At 38.2% G+C, this 24465-nt stretch overlaps 1 protein-coding gene across 1 annotated transcript in view; it reads left to right on the top strand.

Annotated features, from left to right (window-relative positions):
• The window catches only part of LOC105390508 (xanthine dehydrogenase 1), a 60473-nt gene that overhangs the window by 9264 nt on the left and 26744 nt on the right, over positions 1 to 24465 (top strand). Inside the window, exons 7-17 of the mRNA XM_048627467.1 lie at positions 3242 to 3344; positions 3766 to 3893; positions 9762 to 10052; positions 10477 to 10764; positions 10905 to 11404; positions 15647 to 15830; positions 16320 to 16515; positions 19669 to 20435; positions 20568 to 20760; positions 21112 to 21222; positions 21606 to 21672. Coding sequence (XP_048483424.1) covers positions 3242 to 3344; positions 3766 to 3893; positions 9762 to 10052; positions 10477 to 10764; positions 10905 to 11404; positions 15647 to 15830; positions 16320 to 16515; positions 19669 to 20435; positions 20568 to 20760; positions 21112 to 21222; positions 21606 to 21672 — 2828 coding nt within the window. The remainder of the gene's footprint in view (positions 1 to 3241; positions 3345 to 3765; positions 3894 to 9761; positions 10053 to 10476; positions 10765 to 10904; positions 11405 to 15646; positions 15831 to 16319; positions 16516 to 19668; positions 20436 to 20567; positions 20761 to 21111; positions 21223 to 21605; positions 21673 to 24465) is intronic.

Here is a 24465-nt window from a genome sequence, read left to right as displayed (position 1 = left end):
ACTCCTCCAGCGTTTCCGCCATAATAACTATGTCATCAGCAAATCGTAGATGAGAGATATATTCGCCATTGACGTTAATGCCCAGTCTTTTCCACTCTACAAGCTTAAAAACATCTTCCAGTGCACAGGTTAACAGTTTCGGAGAAATAACATCTCCCTGTCTCACGCCCCTTTGCAACTGGATCGGTTTTGTGCTATGTTCGTGTAATCGAACTGACATTGTGGCAGCATTGTACATACATCTCAACACCTCGATATAGCGATAGTCTATATGGCACCGCTGAAGGGATTGAAGCATCGCCCAGAGCTCAATAGAATCAAAGGCTTTCTCATAGTCCACAAACGCTAGACATAAAGGTAGATTATACTCCTCGGTCTTCTGTATAACCTGCCGAAGCGTGTGTATGTGATCTATGGTACTATAGCCTTTTCGGAACCCGGCTTGTTCGGGTGGCTGGAAGTCGTCGAGTCTTTGCTCGAGACGATTCGTAATAACTCTCGAAAACAGCTTGTACACATGGCTCAGAAGTGCAATGGGTCTATAATTCTTCAATAGGGCTTTGTTGCCTTTCTTGAAGAACAAAGTCACTACACTTCTGCTCCATGCCTCCGGGCTTGTGCCTTCGAGTATGACGGAATTAAACAGCCTCCGAAGTGCTATTAAAATCGGTCTACCGCCGGCTTTCAGAAGTTCTGTCGTTATTCCATCATCTCCCGGAGCTTTGTTGTTTTTTAGCTGTTTGAGAGCTATACTAATCTCGTCTAGACTGACGTCCGGAATATCTTCGGTATAGTGTCGGGTGAGTGGCGCTCGGCTGTCGTGAGCACCGCTGGTAATAGGGTTTTGTGTTGTGGTGTATAACTGTCCGTAGAATCTCTCAATTTCTCCCAGAATTTCGGGCACTGATGAAACGGTGTTGCCAGTGTCGGTCTTCAGTTGGGTCAACAGAGTCTGCCGAACAGATCGATCTCTAGCAAAGACTTTGGAGCCCTTGTTTTGCTCTATTGCGTCTTGAATGCGCTTGCAATTGTAGCGTCTCATATCGCAACGTCTTGCTTTGGCGATCTGTCTGTTTAGACGTCTGTATTCGACCATATCAACTGAAGACTGCAACCTCATTTCTCTCCGTTCTCTTATGAGACTCAGAGTCCCATCTGAGAGTTTTTGAGGTCCTCGGTTGGTTCGGGACGAAAAATATTTCGATCCTACCTCTCGGACAGTTTCCACAAACCTATTATTTAAATCGTCAACTGTAACGCAATTCTCTAAACATATCAGGCGGTCGCAAAGCTCAGACTGAAAGCTTTCGGGATCCTGGATTTGAGCAGGAGTAGGACGGAGCGTGGACTTCATTAGACGGGAGCGTTCTATTTTGCAGTTTATATTCAAAGTGCCTCTTACGAGTCGGTGATCGCTGCCGGTCTTAACCCTACTGATCACTGAGACATCATTGAATATGTGCTTCTTATCCGTCAATATGAAGTCGATCTCGTTTTTAGTCTTCCCATCGGGGCTAATCCACGTCCACTTCCTTTGTGGCTTCTTCTTGTAGAAGGAGTTCATCATATAGAGGCCCTCCTTCTCCAAGAAGTCAGCCAGCATTTGCCCACGATGGTTCCTGACTCCAAATCCATGTGACCCCACTTTCGTCTCGCCGCCTTCTTGTTTTCCGAGTTTCGCGTTAAAGTCTCCCATCACCACCGTGAAATGAGTAGTGAACTTACGCAGGGCAGACGATACGTCTTCATACGCAAGTTCGACCTCATCATCGGTGTGCTTAGATGTGGGTGCGTAAACCTGTATGACCTTCATTGAGTATCGTTTAGATATTCTCAGGATGAGGTACGCAACCCGTGTCGACACACTTCCGATTTCAACGATGTTGTTGACGAGGGACTTGTTGACGATGAACCCGACACCCCCTTGGGACAGTTGGTCGCCCTCCCGGTGGTACAGCAAGTTTCCGGACTGGAGAATTTCCGTATCCTCTCCCTCTCGTCGGACTTCGGATAACCCTATAATGTCCCATTTTAACTTGCTGATTTCCTCTTCCAGCTCCTCTATCTTCACGTCTTCCCTCAGTGTCCGTGCGTTATATGTTGCCAGGTGCAAGGGTCGGTTGGGCTGGTAGCCGACTCTCTGCCGGAGATTCTTCGCACCCCCTGCCCCGCCGTTACCGTGACCGCTACCGGAGTCCGGGATAGCGGGGCTGCCGGGGACTGGGGGCCGGGGCTTTGTTTTTTCCATCATTAGGAGGTGTATTTGCCATAATCACCGCGCTTGGCAGGCGTGTTGGTGATTCTCCTTTTTTACGGCGGGAGATCGCCGCCTCTGCTAGGAGAGGAGGTCGGGTCGATTTACCGCCGCCCGACATTCGGCGTTGTCACTCGTTAGCACCACCCAGGGGGCACGTGTAGGGTAACTAGGGTTTGTACCTACGGACGTGAGCGACAAGCCCCCAAGCGAGAGCGACTTAAGTTGATCCATATCTCATAACTTACTAATGAATTATACATTGATATAGATTAGAAGGGTTTATTAACACCGCAAAAGCGAATTAAAAATACGAGCAAACTTGAAATCTTATAGAATTAAGAAATATTGAACATTTATGTGAGCTGTCACCGGAACAGATAAGTTTGTGGCACTATAAATGGGTTTACGTGTTGTAAAAGTATGTACCTATCTGGAATTGTATTGGGTTATAAATTATGACTTTCTTAATTCTTTCAGTTTTCCTTACCAGTTCAAGCTTTATAGTAGGTATGTTTAGCCACTTAAATAATGATTTAAAATATTAAACACATTTTTCTTTATACTTTTTCTCATTTACGTACCCGCAATTCACCATCTACAGGGTGTATTCTCTAGTATCTGCCATTGATTTCCACGAACAGTCATTAGTGATTACGACTCTGTAATTAGTTACTATTTTATTCAGCTTCCGACTGTTTCGCACAATTTGCTGAACTTTCTCTAATCTGTACGATACGATACGGGCACAAAAAAGTCGGAATTTTATAAATCTTATTTTTTTTAACAGGTACTTTATCGTTTCTCCTTTGTTTGTACCTATAATTGAAAGAAATAACGATAGTAATTAATTTTTGTTACGGGTAATTATCCAATTTTACATTTTTTTTACTATAATTATGATATCAAGCATAATCATAATTTAGAATTAGTATTTCTTTTAATCCACTTGCATAATTTTAATACAAAATATATTTTTAATTACAGATTGGTACGATCGCCGGGAACCTGTGTCTGAAACACTCGCACAACGAGTTTCAGTCAGATTTATTCTTATTGCTGGAAACTGTCCGCGCGATGATCACCGTAGGTAAGGCTTTATATTTATTTTATTATCTTCGTAGGTATTATGCGTAGGTCGGTGTGTCTTGAAGACCTTTAAAGTATATGTCTTCCTCTCGGTATCGTACGCAACGGACGCATCGCATTACTTCATCGGCATTGCCGATCCCGTTTCTGCATACATTTATGAAGATCCGTTTGGTCCGATACGTACGGTACCGATAGGTGGACGCTTGCCTTTATAAGGAACACAATACTGTTTTCAAGTTTAATTAGTCGAAAAAATATAGGTACAGTTACATTACCAAAAATTCCTATGTAAAAAAAAGCACACACCTAATTATTTGTATGCTTCCCTTTTAATGCGGAAAACGCTAGGTCATACTATACATGAACTTTTAAACTTGAACAAATGTATAAAATCTATAAGTAGGTAATTATCTTTACAGCTAACGGCGAGCATAGACAAAAGACGATATCAATGATGGATTTTCTAAACACTGACATGAGGGGTGTTATTATTATAAACGTCATGCTGCCGCCACTGTCGCATTGCTGTGCAGTGAGAACTTACAAGGTACATAATATATGAATACATACAGCTACACTCACGAGCAATGAAAAAGTTCCACTTAGAAAAAGCCGACCGCAATAACCCTATATTATTTTTAACACAATACTTTTTCATTTCTTGTTAGTGTATTGTATATTTTATTTGTTGTATTATGCACCTATTTGTAGATATATACCTATTACATAGGGTATTTAATGTTTGAAACTTGACAAACACTCTTATTATAAGTAAATAAGCTTCCTAACCGACATAAGATTTTCCATCAAAGATGTGCGTTGCTACTTTGCTATGGATGCATTATATCATTCCACTGGTGGGAGCGGATTTCCTTCAAATATTTCGCATAACTGCGGAACATATTTTAGATCCAAAGTCACCATAGCCCTAGCCTTTCTGAACCGGTATACTAAGTCTACTACTATACTTATTATTTTGAGAAATAATTAATTCAATTCTAAAGCCGGATTAAATTATTTTGTCAGGCATTTCAAGTAAAGGTCATTGTGATGTTCGCCTCAGACGTAACTGGACCGAAGCTAATGACGGTTTTTCTCAGAAATGTAACTTGTTGCTTACGTTTTATTCTTAGGATGTTCTCGGTTTTAACAACAAGACCAATACAAATCCGTGTTTGGCTTGACCTTATTGTAATATTTCCTAAAAAAAGGTACTAGTTACCTAACCATTATTTTGTAGAGACGATGGAATTTTATTATACCAGAAGGTCTATCACGAGCTAACGTGGCAACTCGATACTACACAAACATTTATAGGAAAAAACAGCGCCAACGTAGTCACTTTTGGAACTATCAAATTTCACCTTACATTTGACAGTGACAGTTGACGATACGCAACTTTAAAGGAGGTTCGAAAATCTTGTAATCTGCTCAATATTTATTGAGACATTACACAGTATTACACACCCGGCCATCCGAATCCAAGCTAGGCAGAGGGTGTAATATTGGTATCGGAATATTACATATTAACACACTAGACCCCATTACAAATTTGTATTTAAACAAACATCTGCCCCGGCCGGGGATCGAACCCGGAACCTTCAGCATAGTACTCAGGTTCACTTACCACTACACCATTCGGTCATCATTATGAAAGTTAAAAGTTATATTAAACGTACTTACTACACATGTTAGTTATGCTAACTCTTTAAAGAAGGTCAGTGAAGTTGGTCCCGCAATTTGTCACGCGTTGATTAGAAATGTAGAGCTATAAAGGGTGGCGCTGGGAGGCTTCTCTACTCATGCAACAACCCCCTTCTTCCCCCCTCTAGTACCCTCTAGTAGCACCAACTAGCCTGAAACGTTTATAATTAAAAACTATAGCATTAATTACTATGCGGTTTGCGCTGACGTAGTTATTAGCAAGTTCCAATTTGAAATGCACTTGCGACTAGCTAACTATCGAAGGTATAACTAACTGCCGATCGTTATAACTTCATAACGGGTTTCTAAGAATGGAAAGACTTAAGGCTGTCACTAAAGCTGGAAGAAAATCAGAATCTGTCAAATCTAGTGAGGGGGGGTTGAGGTATGCGGGGCGTTCTCCGGACAATGACATGAAATTTTAACATAGTACTCGAAAACATAAAAGTGAAGACATGCCACTTTGTTAAAAATATACTAAGTAAGTACCTAATATTGTTTTGTGATACGAAAATATTTATTTTTATTTGAAAGTATTTTTAATATTTAATAATTAATTATATATAAAGTCGTACCCGTGCCGATATTTATACAGGTTGTTGCAAAAAGGGTTTAATACTATGCCGAAACCTACGTGTGCAGCATGTTATTGATGTTATTTCTAAGCCAGGAAATGAAATCAGAATGTAAAAAAATCGCGAAAATATTATCAGAGTTTAATAGTTCAGGGTGTTGTATTAAACTCTGCCCCCGTGTAATAAAAAAAACTTTTATCCTACGTAATTTTTTATATTCATGAAAAAAACGCTTCTTCATATAATTTTTTTTTGGTCACGTGACCTTTTAGTTAGACGACCTGTTTTTTTTTGGTGTTTCAAAAGCAGAACAGTAGTTTGCAGAACTCTGCATATACAGGGTGTCACAAAAGGTTACGTAGCTGGCAAAGGGATATGGGGAGGTCACCAGAAAAATAATAACATGTAAGTACCCCCGCAAGGGGGTACATTAGTACAAGGCGAGAGTGTGTATTTTTTTTTTAAGTACTTATGTGTATTTGGGATATGATAGAAATAATATTTTTGTTTCTTAAAAACCAAAAAATTTACACCTTGCTGCGCTCTTTTGCTCACTGTAAGTACACCTACAAATATTGCTGTATTAAAAAAAACGGTTTTGTTATAACGATTATAAAAAAAAAGTTATTTTCATGTCAAGGAGTCATTTACCTAATTACGATTTCACTCAACAGCAGGTGAACTGAAAAAATAAGTTCTAGTTCTATCATCACTTTAGATCGCAAACATTGTAACTCCACTTTTCTCGGCGAAAAGTACTCTTTGGTGTCAATAGAAACGTTTTTTGAATTCACATGTTTTCCTCTTTATTCGAAAAAAAAAACTGTATTCCGCATTTTACCATTTGTTTTCCTCTAAACCCCAAACCGTGATTTTTAAACAAGAAAACTTAGTAATTATACCCTTTATTCTCATATACAACGTGCGATGTAGGCGAACGTGAACGAAAACTATGCAATAAGCCTTTGTTTTTATTACTACTTTAGTAAATTACAATAACATACTCAACAATGTTAATTTTTCTTTTGCAATGTTATGTTGTTAAATTAAGATCTAATATTTTATTAACATGAAGTTACTTTCAACTTTTTTTTGCATCTATGCGTCGAATCACAGCATGACGGCTGCTGCAGCTTCCTGCTGTCCTGTCCTCCAACCAATCCCACCAGTACTGCAGGTTGCGTCGAATACGAGCCATTCTCTTCGACTTGACAAGACAGGTGCTCCCGGAAGGATCATAGATCGCACGGAACCCGTACCGTATAGAGGCAACGGACTCCTTTGCAACAGCCCCCCAGATTCGGAAGTAGCCCATGCACTGCATGGCGAGCACAGCTGCAGCAATTTTTTCGTAATGAATCATTGGGATGTCATCCCCGAAGGAGGCTCTCAGCCTACCTCACGACCTGTGTGACATTAGAAAAATGCACTGTGCTAACGCCGTTTGCGAGCTTGATTTGCAGGACCGCGTTGTATGCCAAGTTCCACAGCAGAGGGGTCCAAGACCTACCGCTGTGGAACTCCGCAACTGAACTTCTTCAGTGAAAACAAACCCTCTCTTTTCGCATCCTTAATGTACTTGTTAGACACGTATGACCTCTGTCAATTTTCTGCAGATAAGAAGACAAGTGATGGTATAGATGGAAGGTTCGCCCTCTAGGGGATAGAGTTGAACGCGGTTACTATTTTTAAGCAAACAGCCAGCGCAACAACTCGCCCGTGGTTCTTATCCTGCTCCGACAGTGAACGAACGCAAAGTATTGTACCCACTATTCGAATCCGCATTTCGGATGCCAAACTGACTGTCCGAAAGGTCGAAACCGTACCACCACAGAGGTATGACTCGTTCGAAGAGCTTATCAGGCTCTTACAGCAATCAGATGTGTCGGTACACTGAAAGATAATCTTCAGGCCTGCTTTATTTATTTAGGAGCACTAATGGCCTCCTTTCAGTCATTGGGTCACTGGCACTCAGGCTGCGGTTGAACAGGAAGATAGACTGTCTAAACAAATCATTTTTAGGCTAGTTAAAAAAAACTTTAGGTGGGTAGTATGCCAACTAGAACTACAAATAAAACAGTATTTTTGTCTCCTCTAAAATTTGGTCACGAGGAGTTACGATGATTACGATCTAAGGTGACGCTGACGATATTTTATACAAGGTATTGAAAAAAGGGTATAAAGCTTAGCCAAAAGTGGATTTAGGTGCCATTCTGATCCACTTTTCTTCTACAATTTTGAAAATTCACGTAACAAAACCTTTTACATAGAAACTTATTCGATCACGTGACTTTTTACTATAGAGACCGAATTTATTTTTCGAGAATTTCCAAAACTTGGAGAACAAAAGTTGTTCAGAATAACCCCTGAGTCAAACCCTTTCGGCACAGTATACCCTTTTTGCAACATCCTGTATAGGTAATATCAGGTTTATAAAAGACCTGGGCCTGTAGAGTGAGACTCGGCATGGGGAGTCATAATTTATAGATCTTTTAGGTTGCAGTGGCGAATGGGCACTGGTAGCCCTGCCCTTTTCTATAACTATAACTATAGGTAATTTTATGGCAATTTAAAAATGGTATAACATTTATCTATTTGAAAAAATCATTAAAAATATACATTACCTATCACCCTAATTTAAAAAAAAAATTCAGCCCTTACTTTAAACTTATAACACCCCTCTATTTCCTTCAGGGGTTAAAAAACCTGTGTATTTAATATTTTCTTACGAGTTTTTTTTTAAAAACTAGGCTCTTACATAGTTGTACATAATATTATGCGGTATTTTATTCCACTTGTAACGCATAAAATTCATAGCTACAGTAAACATTTCATTTTTTTCATGGCCAGATACAGTCGCACTTAACCGCTTTTTTGCAAAGCTTGTTAAATAGATTTAAAAAATTATGTAAATTTTAGATCTTCAATTTTTAAAAATACTTACTTATTTTTAACAACCTGTAGTGTACAGACTACCACATCTTAAAATATATATATTTTTAATTAACTACGGTTTTTGGTTTCAAATAAAACAAATTATGAACTTACTTTTCAACACCCTGTATATTGTGTAGCTTACCTACCATACACAACCGTTAAAATAAAATAAATTACCCCTCAGAATATAAACAGGCTCGCGCTTTGGCATACTGCATTGACCGTATAGTTCTTATTCGGAGAATCTAATAAGTGTCATTATGTGCAATGTTTACCTTTATCTATGCATCTGTAACTCTATAGTAAAAAATGTAAACAAATCGAAAAGGCGAAATGTTTTCTAAGAATTTTCGGCTTTTCTGCATCTAAAATGATTAGAAAATTAACTTTCCATAGCAAATGCATATGTATTATAATACTTGTAGTCATAATTTATTGATTTAATCAGTTTTTGTGAAATATTTGATAAAAAATAAAATGGCGTGGGTATCGCTCCTAACAGGCCGCCACCAGGGCGACGACTGAAGAAATCTGAAATCTGTCACGGTGTCATCATTTTTAAACCGGAATTTATTAGTTTTTTGCAAAAAAAGTTGACTTCTGGTCCATTAAATCCAACTCTTTAAGGTAACTTTGTTAAGAATTTAATTACCTACACATACATATAAGATTCCATGAAAATGGGCCCTCTGATTTCGAGGGTTTTTTCATAATAAGTCAAAAAATGGCAAAAGACATGGTGTGTTTGCAATTTTTTTTAACATACTTATTATAATCCTGCACCAATTTATAAGCAACTAACATGTTCAGTATACCCTCTGCTACAAAATATATTTTTATCAATGTGATAGAAGCCACCGTTTTTCCAATCTAATCAAGTATATCAAGCCGACTTTAGCATTTTAGCTTTAGGGATCCCCTTAAGTTTAAATTGATTGTGCTGCATTACAATGCAATGCACGTGTGCAAGAAAATATATCTTTTATGTAGGGCTTACTGCTCGTGGAAAGTCTATTGAGGTAAATAAAAGAAGAAGACATCGTTTTATTAGGTAGTTCTGTTGCGAAACGGTGGTTGGGTGGTAGAATAAGTTTAACAGGTAGATTACTTATAGATATTTATAAAATTGTCAAAGTATGTTGGAATACTAATGTTGCTAATTGATTTTTTGGTTTTCTAATATTATATTATTTGTGCAGATAATGCCGCGATCGCAAAACTCGCATGCGGCAGTCAACGCTGGCTTCCTCTTCAAGTTCAACCAACAAACCAACTTAATAGAACGAGCCAGCATAGTCTTTGGCTCCATCCACCCTAAGTTCAACCACGCGGTGAAAACCGAAGCAGCTTTAGTTGGCAAAGACTTATATACCGATGCAACGTTGCAACTAGCGTTGAAGACTTTGAGTGAAGAGTTGGATCCAGAAGAAGCTCCGCCTGAGCCTTCAGCTGAATACAGGAAGATGCTGGCCATTGCGTTGTTTTATAAGGTTGGCTCATTTATTTGATTTAGTACCTAACCTCTCTACGTAAATAAAACATGCAGGGTATCCCTTAACATATTGGTAATATTTTGTGGGTGTATTTGTGCAGTATCAAATAAATTCATTTTCTTTCTTTCTTTTTTCACTTAAAGTGAACATCATCTGTTGAAGTGATGATAAGCAGGCATCCAAGTGCCATTCTGGACAAGATCGATACATATATAGTGCCACAAACTTATCTGTTCCGGTGAGAGCGAACTAAATTGGTCCATATAATCTATGTCAATATGAAATTCATTTAGTAAGTAATGAGGTATGGACCAATTTAGTTCGCTCTCACCGGAATAGATAAGTTTGTGGCACTATACCCTCATTCTCTCCTAAAAGACGTCAGGTTTTGGTTCTACTTGATTTTTTTTTTTAATTTCAGGCAATCCTCTACCTCTGCCCAGACGACAGACTAGACAAGCGGTACAGATCAGGAGGAGATGTCATCAAACGAGCCACCTCACAAGGAACCCAATCATTTGACACAGACAAATCTGTATGGCCGTTGACGCAACCAATACCCAAGATAGAAGCCTTAGTACAGTGTGCCGGAGAATCGGTGTTTGCTAATGATATGAAAACTGATGTCAATGAAGTTTTTGCAGCCTTCGTGACAGCTGATGTACCTTCTGGAAGTGTTATTGAAGGTTTTGATACAACTGAGGCTCTTGTAAGTAAAGTTAAAAACGATTTTAGTAACAATCAAAATACAGATTTGTGGAATGGAATTCGTTCATATCATACTGAAAAGTAATTAATGGTGCGTCAATTAGTTTAATTATTTACACTGTATATTTTATTTTGTTTCAGAAACTTCCAGGTGTCGTAGCATTTTACTCGGCCAAAGATATACCCGGCAAAAACTCGTTTATGCCAACCAAAGTCCCACTCGTCTCCGAAGACGAAGAGATACTTTGCTCGAGCAAGGTTCTATTCTTTGGTCAGCCAGCTGGTATTATAGTAGCTTCGAGAGATAAAATCGCAATAAAAGCTGCTACTTTGGTTAAAATCAAATACGCATCAATCAGCAAGAAGAAGCCTCTAATCTACATTGATGATGTACTAAATTCACCGGAGAGAGAGAGTAGAGTAACAATAGACGCGACAATTAAACCTGAAGAAGAAGGTCATGATGTAAATTGTGTGGTCTACGGTGATTACAAGGTTGAGTCCCAGTATCATTATACGATGGAAACTCAGACTTGTGTCACTAGACATACAGAGGATGGATTAGAAGTCTATGCGGCTACTCAGTGGCTGGATGCTTGTAATATTGCCATTGCAGAGTGTTTGAAAATTCCCGTGAACAGGTAAGTTTTTGCTACAATTATCCTAATGTTTTTAATGTTATCCATACAAGACTAAGGGCGTCTTGCACAACAAAGCTAAATAAAATTAAATCTATGACCTCTTGCTCTGACATTATACTATCAGAGCAAGAGACAAACTATTTAATTTCGAAAGATATAAGTCTCGACGTACTTATAAGTAACTTACAAAAAAAACTTTTAGAAGTAAGACTGTAAACATATGGGTATGTTTATTCGTTAGAAGGTTATACTTGACCAACAATGCTATACCTAAGCGGGTAGCTAGCCCCTATTATATTCATGTTATTCATGAAAAAGGGTTGCCACTTATTTTTGAAGGGCCTACCTCAACATTTTTAGAATAACAATTTGGCTTTTAGAGGATCCAAAATCTTCAACGATAATATCCACCACAGGCTACTTGGAATGTTTTTTGGATTGAGTTTTGCTTTATTTTTCAGTTGTTTTCTGATTTCTCCGAAATGTTTTATGTAAATTAATGGATAAGTAATTATTATTATGGTTAGTGGCCCTGACTGCTATGCCAAAGGTCCCGGGTTCGATCCGGGCTGGGGCAGATATTTGTTTAAAAACCGATATTTGTACTCGGGTCTTGGGTGTTGATATTTATATTTAATATGTATCTATCTATGTATTTGTGTAGATTTAGACAATGGATCCCAGTATCAAATACTACGATCCATTTTCGCACGACTTATGTTAACTTATACATAGTTACTTGTTTGAAATTTATTTATTTATTTATTTATTGATGGGAAAACCAACAGCTTATATCTAGGTACATTTGTGCATTATAGTAGGGGTTACATAACAAAGCCAATTACAGGTTTCCACGTATAAAAAATAAACAGTAAAGAAGCTTAAAGTCCTAAATCATCGTCTTTCTAGAGGACATAGTTAAATATAAAGGTTATAAACATGAAGAGAACAAAGAATACATATAAGTAATATAAAAACGACTTACATAATTAAGTAACAATAGTTAAAGTAGTAGTATGCAGTTTGTAGTTCCCAGAAGCAACATAAAGTACCAACAAAAAAATATATATATTATATAATTATATACTATGTACTTATTAGGATGTTTAGGTTTGATGAGGCCGGCGTATAGAATTAAGATATATATTTATCATACAGTAAATAAATAGTAGTAGGTTGTAATCGGTTGTAATCATTTAAATAATAACATTTTACATCACATTAAGGGTCGGCAATAGGCAATCGAGGGTTGGCATTGTCATAGAATTATGTAGTAAATGATGCTCTACAGCCTTGAAAAAAATCACACAGGTAGCCGAAGAGTCTAGCTAGGTGCTGAATCATTCGAATTTAAGTAAATGCTTATGGATAACTGTAAATTAATTACGAAAAACCAGTAAATCACACTCCCGTATTGTAACAACTGTGTCGTAATTATCAAGAATTTTCATATGATTCTTATCAAATTATAAAGATAAATGCTTGGACTAGGCGCTAAATACCTTGTTTTTTAATAAACACACACCTATTTTGTGTAAATTAATCCCAAACTTGAGCAATTTTTTTCCCTCAAATCTTCATACAAATATCTATGGCGGCTTTCTGTGTTATAAAATCATAAACACAAGCGACGTTTGACTCAGTCGGCCGGTGGCCTCCAAAGAAGGGTCACGTCGGTTTAGGCGGCACTGACAGCTCGCGATCTAATTGTGTACAGACACAAAATCACTGCACATTGGTTGTCATTGCACTTTTTCAACTTTTATGACACCAACATAATTTGATTTGAAATTGAGGAAGCATAATTCTTATACTATATTCAATAAATTAAATGATAATGTTTTTTATTAGTTAAGTCCATGGTACTTCTTGATTAAATTATAATTATTAATGCCTAACTAAAACTCACTAATATAAAATTAAAATTAAACTAAAAAGAAGATGCTGGCCAGATCGCTGCCACTGTCGGGTAGGGTACCCAAGACGCTGGCCGCGTTACCCCGCTATATAGCGATGCTTAGCCTTTGTGATAGGTAAGTGCCAGCCCTAGGGTCCCTTGAGACTTCTATTAGTCTGCTGCTGATGTCTTTAAAAAGCTGACGTGCCTCCCCACGGCCCTGGGATGAGGAGCAGGAATATAGTGAATGGATCTAAGTGATGACAATACGTAGGAAGATTAGGTTAGGATTCAAAAACACAGTCTCATGGTGCTGGTTGAGGCATGGTGTCGTGAGGATCTGATGAGGGCAGTAACACGGAGGTGACTGAATTTTATTTCAAAGATTTAATAGCTAAAAGCATCGAGTTTGGGCGCGGTGGTAGCTCAGTCGGGTAAGCGCCCGCTTCTCACGCAAGAGATGCGGGTTCGAATCACGGCGCTGACATGTACCAATGAGTTCTTTTAACTTAAGTACAATGTATACCATCGCTCTAACGGTGAAGGAAAACATCGTGAGGAAACCTGCATATCTAGATTTAGCACATCTAGATATGTGAACCCGCAGTGGACCAGCGTGGTGGGAAATGGTTCAAGCTTAGGAAGGCAGTTTAGACCTTGGGGATATGCACAAAGGTTCCACTCGAGAGAGCCAGGTGCAGGTACTTACACCCCCACAGAGAATAGAATAGAATCGAGTTTGAGAGAGAGAAAGATATTTTAGGTTTCCTCTGGATTAGTTAGGTTTACTGGGTTTACTAAATTCATTCGTAACGTAAAATTGTCAATGACGGAATATCTTCTATAGACAGTAGCCACTAATAAAAACAACGATATATGGCATGATTTGCAAAAGTACATATCTAGTCAACCTGCCACGGGGTGACTTCGGTGGGTAACTCAGAATAATACTAATTATATGTTATTGCATCAATAATAAAAAAATCAAGAAAATATTCAAAGTTTCCATCCTCGCTTTTCACGCACACAAATCACAAACTCATGCCTTGTTCTAGGAGCAGGGTCTACCCTGGTGCATTTCCATGACCACTTTTCATTAGCGTCCCACCGGTTTTGATGCTCAGCGGAATAGCACCATTAACCATTATTATTCTGAGATATCATCACTTCTTATTCTGAGTTACCCAACATAAAATCACGCCATCTATTGAAATCATTTTTTAAATTAGGATTTGTCTATGGTGTGGTCCCCAAATTTAAGGGTAAAAGCCAAATAATTATATTTTAACCTTTTTTTATACCTATTATATTAAAAGACCTATTCAACGATACCCTACCTACACCATCAAAATAACCGGAAAAAATATCAGCCCCAATTTACTTGTATGGGAGAGGGAGTACCCCAATTTTTTTTGGGTACTCCTCATGTCTATGCGAAATATCAGCTTGATATCTTTACCCGTTTCTGAGAAAAAGGGCGGTGACAGACAGTCAGTCAGACAGACGGACAACAAAGAGATCTTATAACGGTTGCTTTTTTCCTTTTGAGGTACGAAACTCTAAAAATATGAAAAAATATTATGCTGACACCAAAAAATATACTTACAAACATACATACATACAATCAAAAAACATTACTCTCCTCCTTCGGGTTAAAACAAGTGAGACTGATTCTGAACTTTTGTTCTACGAGTTTTAAAAATTAACCAAAAAAAACCTTTATCATAGAAACTTTGTTGACACGTGACTTTTTACCATGGAAAACGATTTTTTTTTTTCGCGTTTTTGCAAAACTCGTAGAACTAAAGTTGTTCAGAATGACCCCTTGAGTCATCCCCTTTCGGCTTAGTATTGTCAATAAAGTTGGCGAGTAAAAGTTTATCGACCCACTGTGCAAACTTACATGTGTGCGTGTCACTGCGTGTGCTGTGTGAAGAGCATTGAAAACCCAAAATTGGCGCGGCACGTCACCCTGTAAGGGCCCTTAAGAACAAAAGACCGCCACAACTGAGAATCTTCAGAACATTCATACCTATTTGACCATCACTGATAAGTATATACTTAATAAAAACATAACAGTGCCCTACGACTGCCATTTTGCGAATCTTGGGATCAGTAGTTAAACTGCTAGAAAAAAATGTTATAGGTATAACTGTTAGGTATGTATATAACAGTGCCCTACGACTGACATTTCTAAACACCACCTAAAATCTGTTGATCAGCTGTATATATCAGCTGTCCGATACCCATAACACAGGTTCTGCCTAGCTTGGGGTCGGATGGCCGTGTGTGAGATGACCCTACATATTATTATTATTATTATAACAAAAGCTCCCCCCCCTCAGCATAAACGTAATAGTCCGGCGGGTGGGCGGCGGCTACGGCGGCAAGATCAGCCGCGCGGCGCAGGTCGCGTGCGCGTCGGCGCTGGCGGCGCGGCTGCAGGGCAGGACCTGCCGCTTTGTGCTGCCACTCATGACGAACATGAAGTGCATTGGGAAACGGTGCTCGGCTTGCTATAAGTTTGAGGTTAGAGTGACATTTGATAGATTAAACCGTAGTTTCACCATACTCTGTTAACGCCCCTGTTACATTATAACAAGGGATTAGTGGTTGGCTTTTGACACATCTTTCAAGAATTTGATTCAAGATGGAAATTTAATTTTAGGCTAAACTTACAATGTAACATAGGTGTTAATAATCTAACAGACTATGATGAAACTAGTTCCAAAATTGCGTTGGTATGGTTATGGTAACATCATAGAATAACAATTACAGTAGTACTCGTAATTCTATTCTAGCATGCATAGTATTGCGTTTCACGAAAAGGGGTGACTTTGATTAACTGAAGACTGTTGAAAATTCGTTTAAAAATACATATAAGGAGTCATAGAACAAAAATTTTACCCCCTACGTGTCTGTTTTCATCTTACTCTCATATCCTTTTTAACACCGTGATTGTTATTGTTAATAGGCATAACATTTTATTTCTATATCCACAAAACCGTTTCATTCCAGGCCGGCGTAAACAAAGACGGCGAGATCCAGTACCTCAAAAACTGGTTCTACCAAGACCTGGGCGCGTCCAAGAACGAGGCCATCAACCAGATGACCATCCACCACTTCTACAGCTGCTACAACCGCAAGAGGTGGTTCGTCGAGGCAGGTAGCGCCTTCACCGACACTCCTTCTACCACTTGGTGTAGGGCTCCAGGTAATATTTGTTGTAACTTTAACCGCCAAGAAAAAAGAGGCGTGTTATAAGTTTAACGTGTCTGTTTATCAGTTTGTAGCGTAGTTCCCAAATGGCTGAACGGATTTTCATTTTGTTTTTTTGGATCATAGGTAATGTTACCCCGAGTGTTTGTAGCCATGTAGAGTTGATGCAGTACCTAAATATATACTGAGTTAATAGTTAATTACATTTAATAGTTACATAGTTAATTTGGTGTCAGTGTTAGTTAAATATCAGTTTAATCTGTCTGTTAAACGATGATAATTAGCAATTAGTGTTGCCGCAATGGCGGCCTGTGTGCCGTTGTGTCGAGTGTCGAGTGAAGCCTTATTGCTTCCTCAAACAACGTATCTGCAACTAAGCACCGAGGACAAGGCTAATTCACACGAACTTGGCTCTTTGTTGAGATTGCCTCGACTGTGTAGCGTATTTGTACACTCACGAGCAATGAAAAAGTTCCACTAACAAAATGGCGGCAAGAAACGAACCCAATTTTTTAAAACAATTAATTCAGAATTTGATCTAAATATTTACGTTTTTTATTTGGTAATATTCCGATGCTTTTTTAAGGGTCACTTTTACCAAACGCTAAACGTAGGTATTTAAAATTGTATTTAAATCAACAAATCTTTTTGTACTAACTGACATACATTTGACAGGTCACTAAATACGTTTTTCGTTTGGTGAAATTCCACCTAAATATACATTAATATTGCAGTTAAAACGACGGTGCGGCGTCATTAAGCTTGTCTTTTCTGTTTAGGAATAATTTGATCCTGGAATGGAATGGTCTATTTCCACATTTGTTAAGTAGTTACATGTACCTACTAATCAAGATTTTTCATTTGAGAAAGCAGCCATACATTGGCAGAATTTCATTATTTTATTTTATTCACTTTACGTCTTCATGGTCGAAAATTTTAGAATGCTATATTTTAGGTTTATGACTTTCATGAGTATAATAAATTATTGAAACGTCCCCAAAATATATATTTTTATCCTAAGACGTAGCATCAATAAAATTAATTAAGTGCTTAGTTATTGGATATAGTATTAAATAATTTTTGGTGGGCGTCTAAATACACGCTGTATAATTATGTATGTACACATAGGTGTATATTTTTACATCGTAATAAGTACTTAGGTTTTCATATTATATCATGGAAGAGACGAACACACAAACCAGGCAAACACGTAACCCTCATCGCTTCCACACACTTGGGAAAGAAATCAACATAAACCCTCCCATCCCTCAGTCACACAGATTCTCCCACACGCCACAGTTTACGTAACAAATTCCATATAACTTACATTTTTCAGCGCCCTTACCCACATGGGGAGTGCGAGTTTTTACACCGTTCGAGAAACGGCGAGTAAACGTGAATTTGTATGGGTAGTAAGAGTCGCCACCTAGCAGATACACGCACTGCACTACGCGTTATAACATTTTGCGTAAGGTTTCACTGCTCGACTGGTTACGAAAAAAAACATGTATGTATGTTTTTTTTTTCTTAGAATATGAATAGAGAACCTCTTTTTTTTTAAGCCGGTTAAAAAACCTACACTAAGCCCTCCGCTTAGTATTCCGTAGGGGACCCGTTCATCCATTTACCCGTTCACAAGATTCGTGATCCAACTGTACCGGGGCGGATTAGCGATTCTCTCAAAATGTTCACTTTCAGCAAATTTCGATAATTCGGTTTTTCTAGCTATACGTTATTAGTAATTGCATTGGTGTTAACCTTAGATTAACAATATACGAAAACGATAGTATGTCATATACAAAAACAAAACAAAATCTGTCCGCATTTTGTTTGCTGTGGTAGAAGTGGTGTGGTATTTGTCGAGACGTTTGTTTTGCACTGACACTCCATCTAGTAGTTACGTATTAAAATATCGTCGGTGGCAACCAGTGGCAACACACTCGTGTTGTTACAGAGGCCAACTTTGCAACAGGTAAAACATATCAGATGATAGAAAGCTTTTATTTACTGGTTGCCCTTAATGAATGAAAAAGAATAAGACGTACAACGTCAGTGTCTGAAATAACTGTTGTAATTGTTGCTCTAATAAACTTTGGTGTTGGCACTTGTTTCTATCGATAAGTAAGTCAGATATGCAAAATGGAGCATAAATGTTTCCCAGAACATTATTTTCATCAAAGGAATCGTTTCACGATTGCTATGTAGTACCTACATTCAGTGCAGGCATTTTCCCAACATATCTATTTTCCGGAAAAAATATAAATAAAATGAATGAAAAGTTCAATTCAATTCATATGCAAATTTTCATGGAACTGCCAAGCCGATAAATAATATAATATGTTTGATGTCCGTCTCCCACAAATACCTAATCCTAAAATGACCGTTACTGTTACTATCAAATTATCACATAGGTACTTACAGACTGTAATAATAAAGCTTTTAGCGCTTTCCTCCCTTTTCTCGGAACGCCAAATAAAAACTTTCTATCATCTGCGATTTTTTTACCTGTTGCAAAGTATTACTTTCAAAACCCAGCATTCCTAATAAGTGTACAACTCAGTCAATTTTACACACCATGTAGATGCTTTGATAGGAAAAAACAAGATTAATAGCCCAATTGATAAGCTAGGAACGCTAGTTCATGCAGATTTATTGAAGTCGTTGGCAGAATTAATTTCAGTCGCGACTAATTCAATAAGCATGCAGACTGGGAGCAACGACACTCGACGTGAACAATAATTTGTGTACTTTTAAGGGTTTCACGGAATAAAAGGATATGATGTGGCTCTTTGAGTTTCCATGCTACGGCTACTTTCATACATTACATGCAGTCAACTACATTTATTTTTGTCGTCATAATTTAGTGAAGGCTTAGATCAAACTGATTGCCGATCAACATTTCATAAGTACATTACAGTGGCTTAAGAAAAAAAATACTAAGTACCTATGTGGATAATTAGCTGCAATTCAATGTATACACGTAGTAGTAGTACCGATTTTTTAAGATAATGAGTCGAGTTTCAAACACTTCTTGAAAATCCTTATGATTATAATGAAAGAAATGATGTGTGATACTATACCTACTGACGAAGTGATGAGTAGTGTTTTTTTATAACAAATAAAACTAGACTGTTTTATTTTTCTGCAGGTTCCGCCGAAGGGATAGCTATGATTGAATACGCTATGGAAAGAATAGCATACAATCTCAAATTAGACCCGATGGAAGTACGACTCAAAAATATGGCCAAAGAAAATAATCCTCTACCTGATATAATTGACCAATTGAAACGAGACTCGGACTACGAAGACAGAATGGAGAATGTCAAAACATTTAATGAAAACAATAGATGGAGGAAACGTGCAATGAAGATACTTCCGATGACTTACAATCTATTTTACTTCGGAAACTTTAATTCATTGATATCCATATACCACCGTGATGGGACCATAACGATCACTCATGGAGGAGTGGAAATGGGTCAAGGAATGAACACAAAAGTGGCTCAAGTCTGCGCATACATGCTGGGAGCACCGCTTGAGAAAATAAGCATCAAACCTACCAGTTCATTCACCTCTCCCAACGCCATGGTAACGGGAGGAAGCGTAGGCAGTGAAAGCGTATCATATGCGACAATTAAAGCGTGTGAGATTCTCCTCAAAAGAATGGAACCCTTTAAATCCAAAGTGACTAAACTCTCATGGGAAGAAATGGTAGAGAAAATGTATCTGGCCGGAATAGATTTGCAGGCGTCTTACATGTATTCTATGAACGATGGGCTGAAAGGCTACGACATATATGCAGCTGCTATTCTTGAAATCGAAGTCGATATCTTGACGGGGAATCATGACGTAAGAAGAGTAGATATAGTCGAAGACACAGGGAAAAGTTTGAGTCCTGAAATCGATATTGGACAGGTAAGCAGTAACATTAAAAACAACATTAAAACTATTGCTGCAGTCCCTTATATTCATGAATTGTTTGAGATTTTAGATATCAATTCAAGTATCCAGTTATGGCATGACAACACAAAAATCTTGCTTCTGCAGATAGAAGGAGCGTTCGTGATGGGTCTGGGCTACTGGACGTCGGAGAAGCTGGTGTACGACCGCAGCAGTGGGGAACTGCTGACCACCAGGACCTGGAACTACAAGCCTCCAGGACTGAAGGATATCCCCGCAGACATGAGGATACACTTCCGAAGGAACTCCAGCAATCCCAGTGGGGTTCTCAATTCTAAAGGTACTTAGAGTGTGTTGAAGAAGGTTAAGGTAGTTGAAGTTCTGTTGCTTAGCGTGTCGGTATCAATCTCGACACACTAAAGCCCGTCTAGGGTTTATCGCCATGATGAAAGGATTCCACCAATCACTGAATAAATCTCCTAATATACAGGATGTTGCAAAAAGGATATATAGATACTTTGTTGGTCATGTGTTGTTACTAGGAGAATGAATATTTTTTTCGCGAATTTTGACATTCTGATTTCATTTTTGGGCTTAGATATATCATGCTGCACGCGTAGGTTTTACATACACTGTATACACACTAACATGATGACTGTTATTGCTCATGACACCCTTCCTCCTCCTCCAGCGACAGGCGAGCCAGCGCTGTGCCTGGCGGTGGTGGTGACCCACGCCCTGCGCGAGGCGGTGCGAGCGGCGCGGCTCGAGGCCGGATATGATGACCAGTGGGTCGATATACGTGAGTTGTTGCCTTACTGGTGGAAGGGCTAGCACGGGGCCCAAGACGCGCACATTGCGCGGCTATGAGATCGACGTGCGACGGAATTTTTTTGTGAGGTCTTGACGTGCGCTTCTTGCGCCTCTTGTTAGGCCTTCTGGAAGCTATTTCGATGACTTAATTATTTCCATACTAGAACGTATATACGAATATATTACCTCCATTCATTGTTAAACTACAATGTCTGAAATTTACAAGGTGGGATAAAAATCAAGCCGAATTTACCTTAATAATGAGTTAATTACTGCGCTTCTTTTACAGTTTATTTATTGTAACCAAACTGAACTACCTAGCAATTTATTTACAACAAAAAATGTAAAAACCCTTTCATACCTTTGTTTCAGCCAACCCGTGTACTATGGAAAACATCTTCTTGGCGGTCGGACACAAGATAGAACATTTCAAGCTGAAATAAATAATGTAGATATTTTTTAATTAGGTATTATACAAGTTCTTCAAGCAACTAATACATTATTTACTTAGAGGTTAATAGCTCTTAAAGATTATTATTATGATTTTATTTTGCATATGTACCTGTAGAGTTTTTGCTTAAATCTTATTAAGAAAAGAAAATCACGAGTTTTCTTAATCGTTTTAAGGTTCCCTTTAGTTCCCAACCTGTCTTTCCACAAATTGGGTATTTTACATGGTCTTTGACTACACGTATAATTGCTTAGTAGTGTCCCCTAAAAATAATAAAATATATTTTAATAAAACTTCTAATCTAATGCTATAATATTAAGCAGCAACTTTGTCCAATTAAACTTTACTGCTTTAGCATTGTCTTTTGGGAATATCGCCTCATTTATAAGTTGAAAGTTAAACATAACTTTATTCATATGGTACAATAAATTTGTTTTACCTCGCAGGTTGATAACTTTCTACTTTTTAGCGCTCACAATTATAACATAGCGTCGAGATTCACGTGTGAATTCCCTTTAGCGATAGGGACAGAGACACTGTCGGGGAATCGTTGGCCGAAGTACCTTTTAAGCTGCGTATAGACCGGCCAACGAACGCCAACGAACGGGTTTTGTTGACCTTCGTTGCTGCAATATGCCCTGTATTATGTATGATAAATATCCATCGTTGGCCGTTCGTTGGGCCGGTCTGTACGCACTACGCAGCTTTAAAAGAAAGCGTCCACCTATCGATGGTATGTACCTTGTACGGATCGGACCAAACAGATTTTAAAAAATGTATGTAGAAACGGCGTAGGCAATACCGATAAAGTGGGCGCACTTGTGTGAATGTCTGAACAAAGATTACTGAATGCGATGCGTCTGTTGCGTACGATGCAGAAACATGGACGCAAATCAATTATACTAGGACGGACCTCGAGTCCACGCCACGTTGTATTATCAAATTGATATTTAGTGCTGTGTAACCCTTACCTTATGCATCAGTCTAACTATTTTAATACGGTGTAAAACCTAGATTAAACTGTTTTGTCAAAGTAGTATTTTTCACCAAAGTAGGTACCTACATGCCTAAAACAAGAGCAAGTTGAGAAAATCCTCCAAAATTGTCACCTAAATCACGACTTTTCGGACAGTTTTCCTCCCCTGGTTTACCTTCTTCAAACCCTATAAACCTCGCACAAAACCTCCCCGTACTCGACGATCGTGTGCCCCAGGTAATATAAAACAGGTCTGTTTATTTAGGAATCCTAGCCTGTTATTTATCTAGGCTATCCAAACAGCTAATGCTTTTATTCTTCTAATGCAATGTCTCTCCAATATTCTACTGTTCTGATACTTACTTACTGTACTGCAATTATGAATTTAGATTCCTCCGTATATTGTTATTTGAGACACTAATTTGAGTAAGTAGTAGGTGCTACTGAATGATGGATACTTCTATAATGACAATTCTGTTTTAATTCGGTACGCGGATCACTGAAGCCAAGCAAGGGGATGCTTGGTCAATGCATAGACTAATTGGTATATTAGTCTATGGTCAAGGAAAGGGCCAACCATTGGTAAGTGCTTAGCTTGCACGTGGTTGTTTCTCTACATGTAAACCGGCCTTTGCTCTAGTGGGCCAGTAGCGCTTGTTATAGAAGTAACGTTCCAGCACCTTCCATAGTTTGTAATCTGTTCCTCTCATATTATGCTTTCATTATAACCATAATTGGGTGTACTCTAGGCAACGCAAGCAACGATGGGTAAATTTTATCATAATATAGTCCAGCGTTGTTCTAGATTTAAAGGAATCTCAGAATATATGGAACAATGTGAGCTAAATTTTAAATTACATAGGTACCTACTTATTTTTCATACGTAGGTAGATAGAATAAAATAATACCTCAACAGTATAATCGTATTACATTTTCAACTGATCATTCAAACACCATTAGAGAAAAGATACTGGACAATAGTAAAAATTTGAGAAATTAATCCTATACTTTCATTAATTAATAAATTTTATGGGTACGATATCAAAATGCCAGAGCACACATACATCTTACTATACACTCGAAACCTATCAAAAAGTTCCAGTGACATATGGAACGGCGAATAAGAGGTGGAACTTTTTCTTTGCTTGCGAGTATATTACCAGCCCCGTATTTTTACACGGGTTAAAACACCGTATGAAAATCCGGGAAAGCGTCATAGAAAAAAGACATATACAGCATTGAATAAGTTATTAACCAAAAATTACAGGCTAGCAAGAATAGACGTATCATTCGGAATACTAAATAATTCTGCTACTTTTCTTTCAGTTACCTACTCGTTGTTTTGTTTCATGGCACGAGTTAAGTGGGGAGGTGGCAACCTGTAGTTTCAATTACAGGTTTGACACCGATATTCACCTTGTTATTTTAGGTCTTATGTTAATGCTACTTTTGACCTGGATTTGGAATTTATTGATGACCTATTAGGGCTTGAAATGCGACGTTGCATTGTAAACGAAGTGCCTGATCAATCAATTTACATTGTAAATTATGATTACTGTCGCAGACTTTGCATCGCAGCTTAGAAAATATGTAGTTTCTTGCCTATCATCCTCACGTTTAAGTTTATTTTCAGAAAACTTCTCTTTATATAATTATTTTGTTAGAAATACCATCAACTAAATGGACCTTCATTGCGGTGACCAGGGACGCCATCCATTCATTGATTGAATATTTCGTTAACCTTTTAATTTTATAGTTCAAAGAAATAATAAATTTACCTTTATTGGTCCTATGTTTTATGGCGT

The sequence above is a fragment of the Plutella xylostella genome, chromosome 18 (genome assembly GCF_932276165.1).
Source record: "Plutella xylostella chromosome 18, ilPluXylo3.1, whole genome shotgun sequence".
Lineage (NCBI taxonomy): Eukaryota > Metazoa > Arthropoda > Insecta > Lepidoptera > Plutellidae > Plutella > Plutella xylostella.
This window is presented reverse-complemented; position numbering and strand designations above follow the sequence as displayed.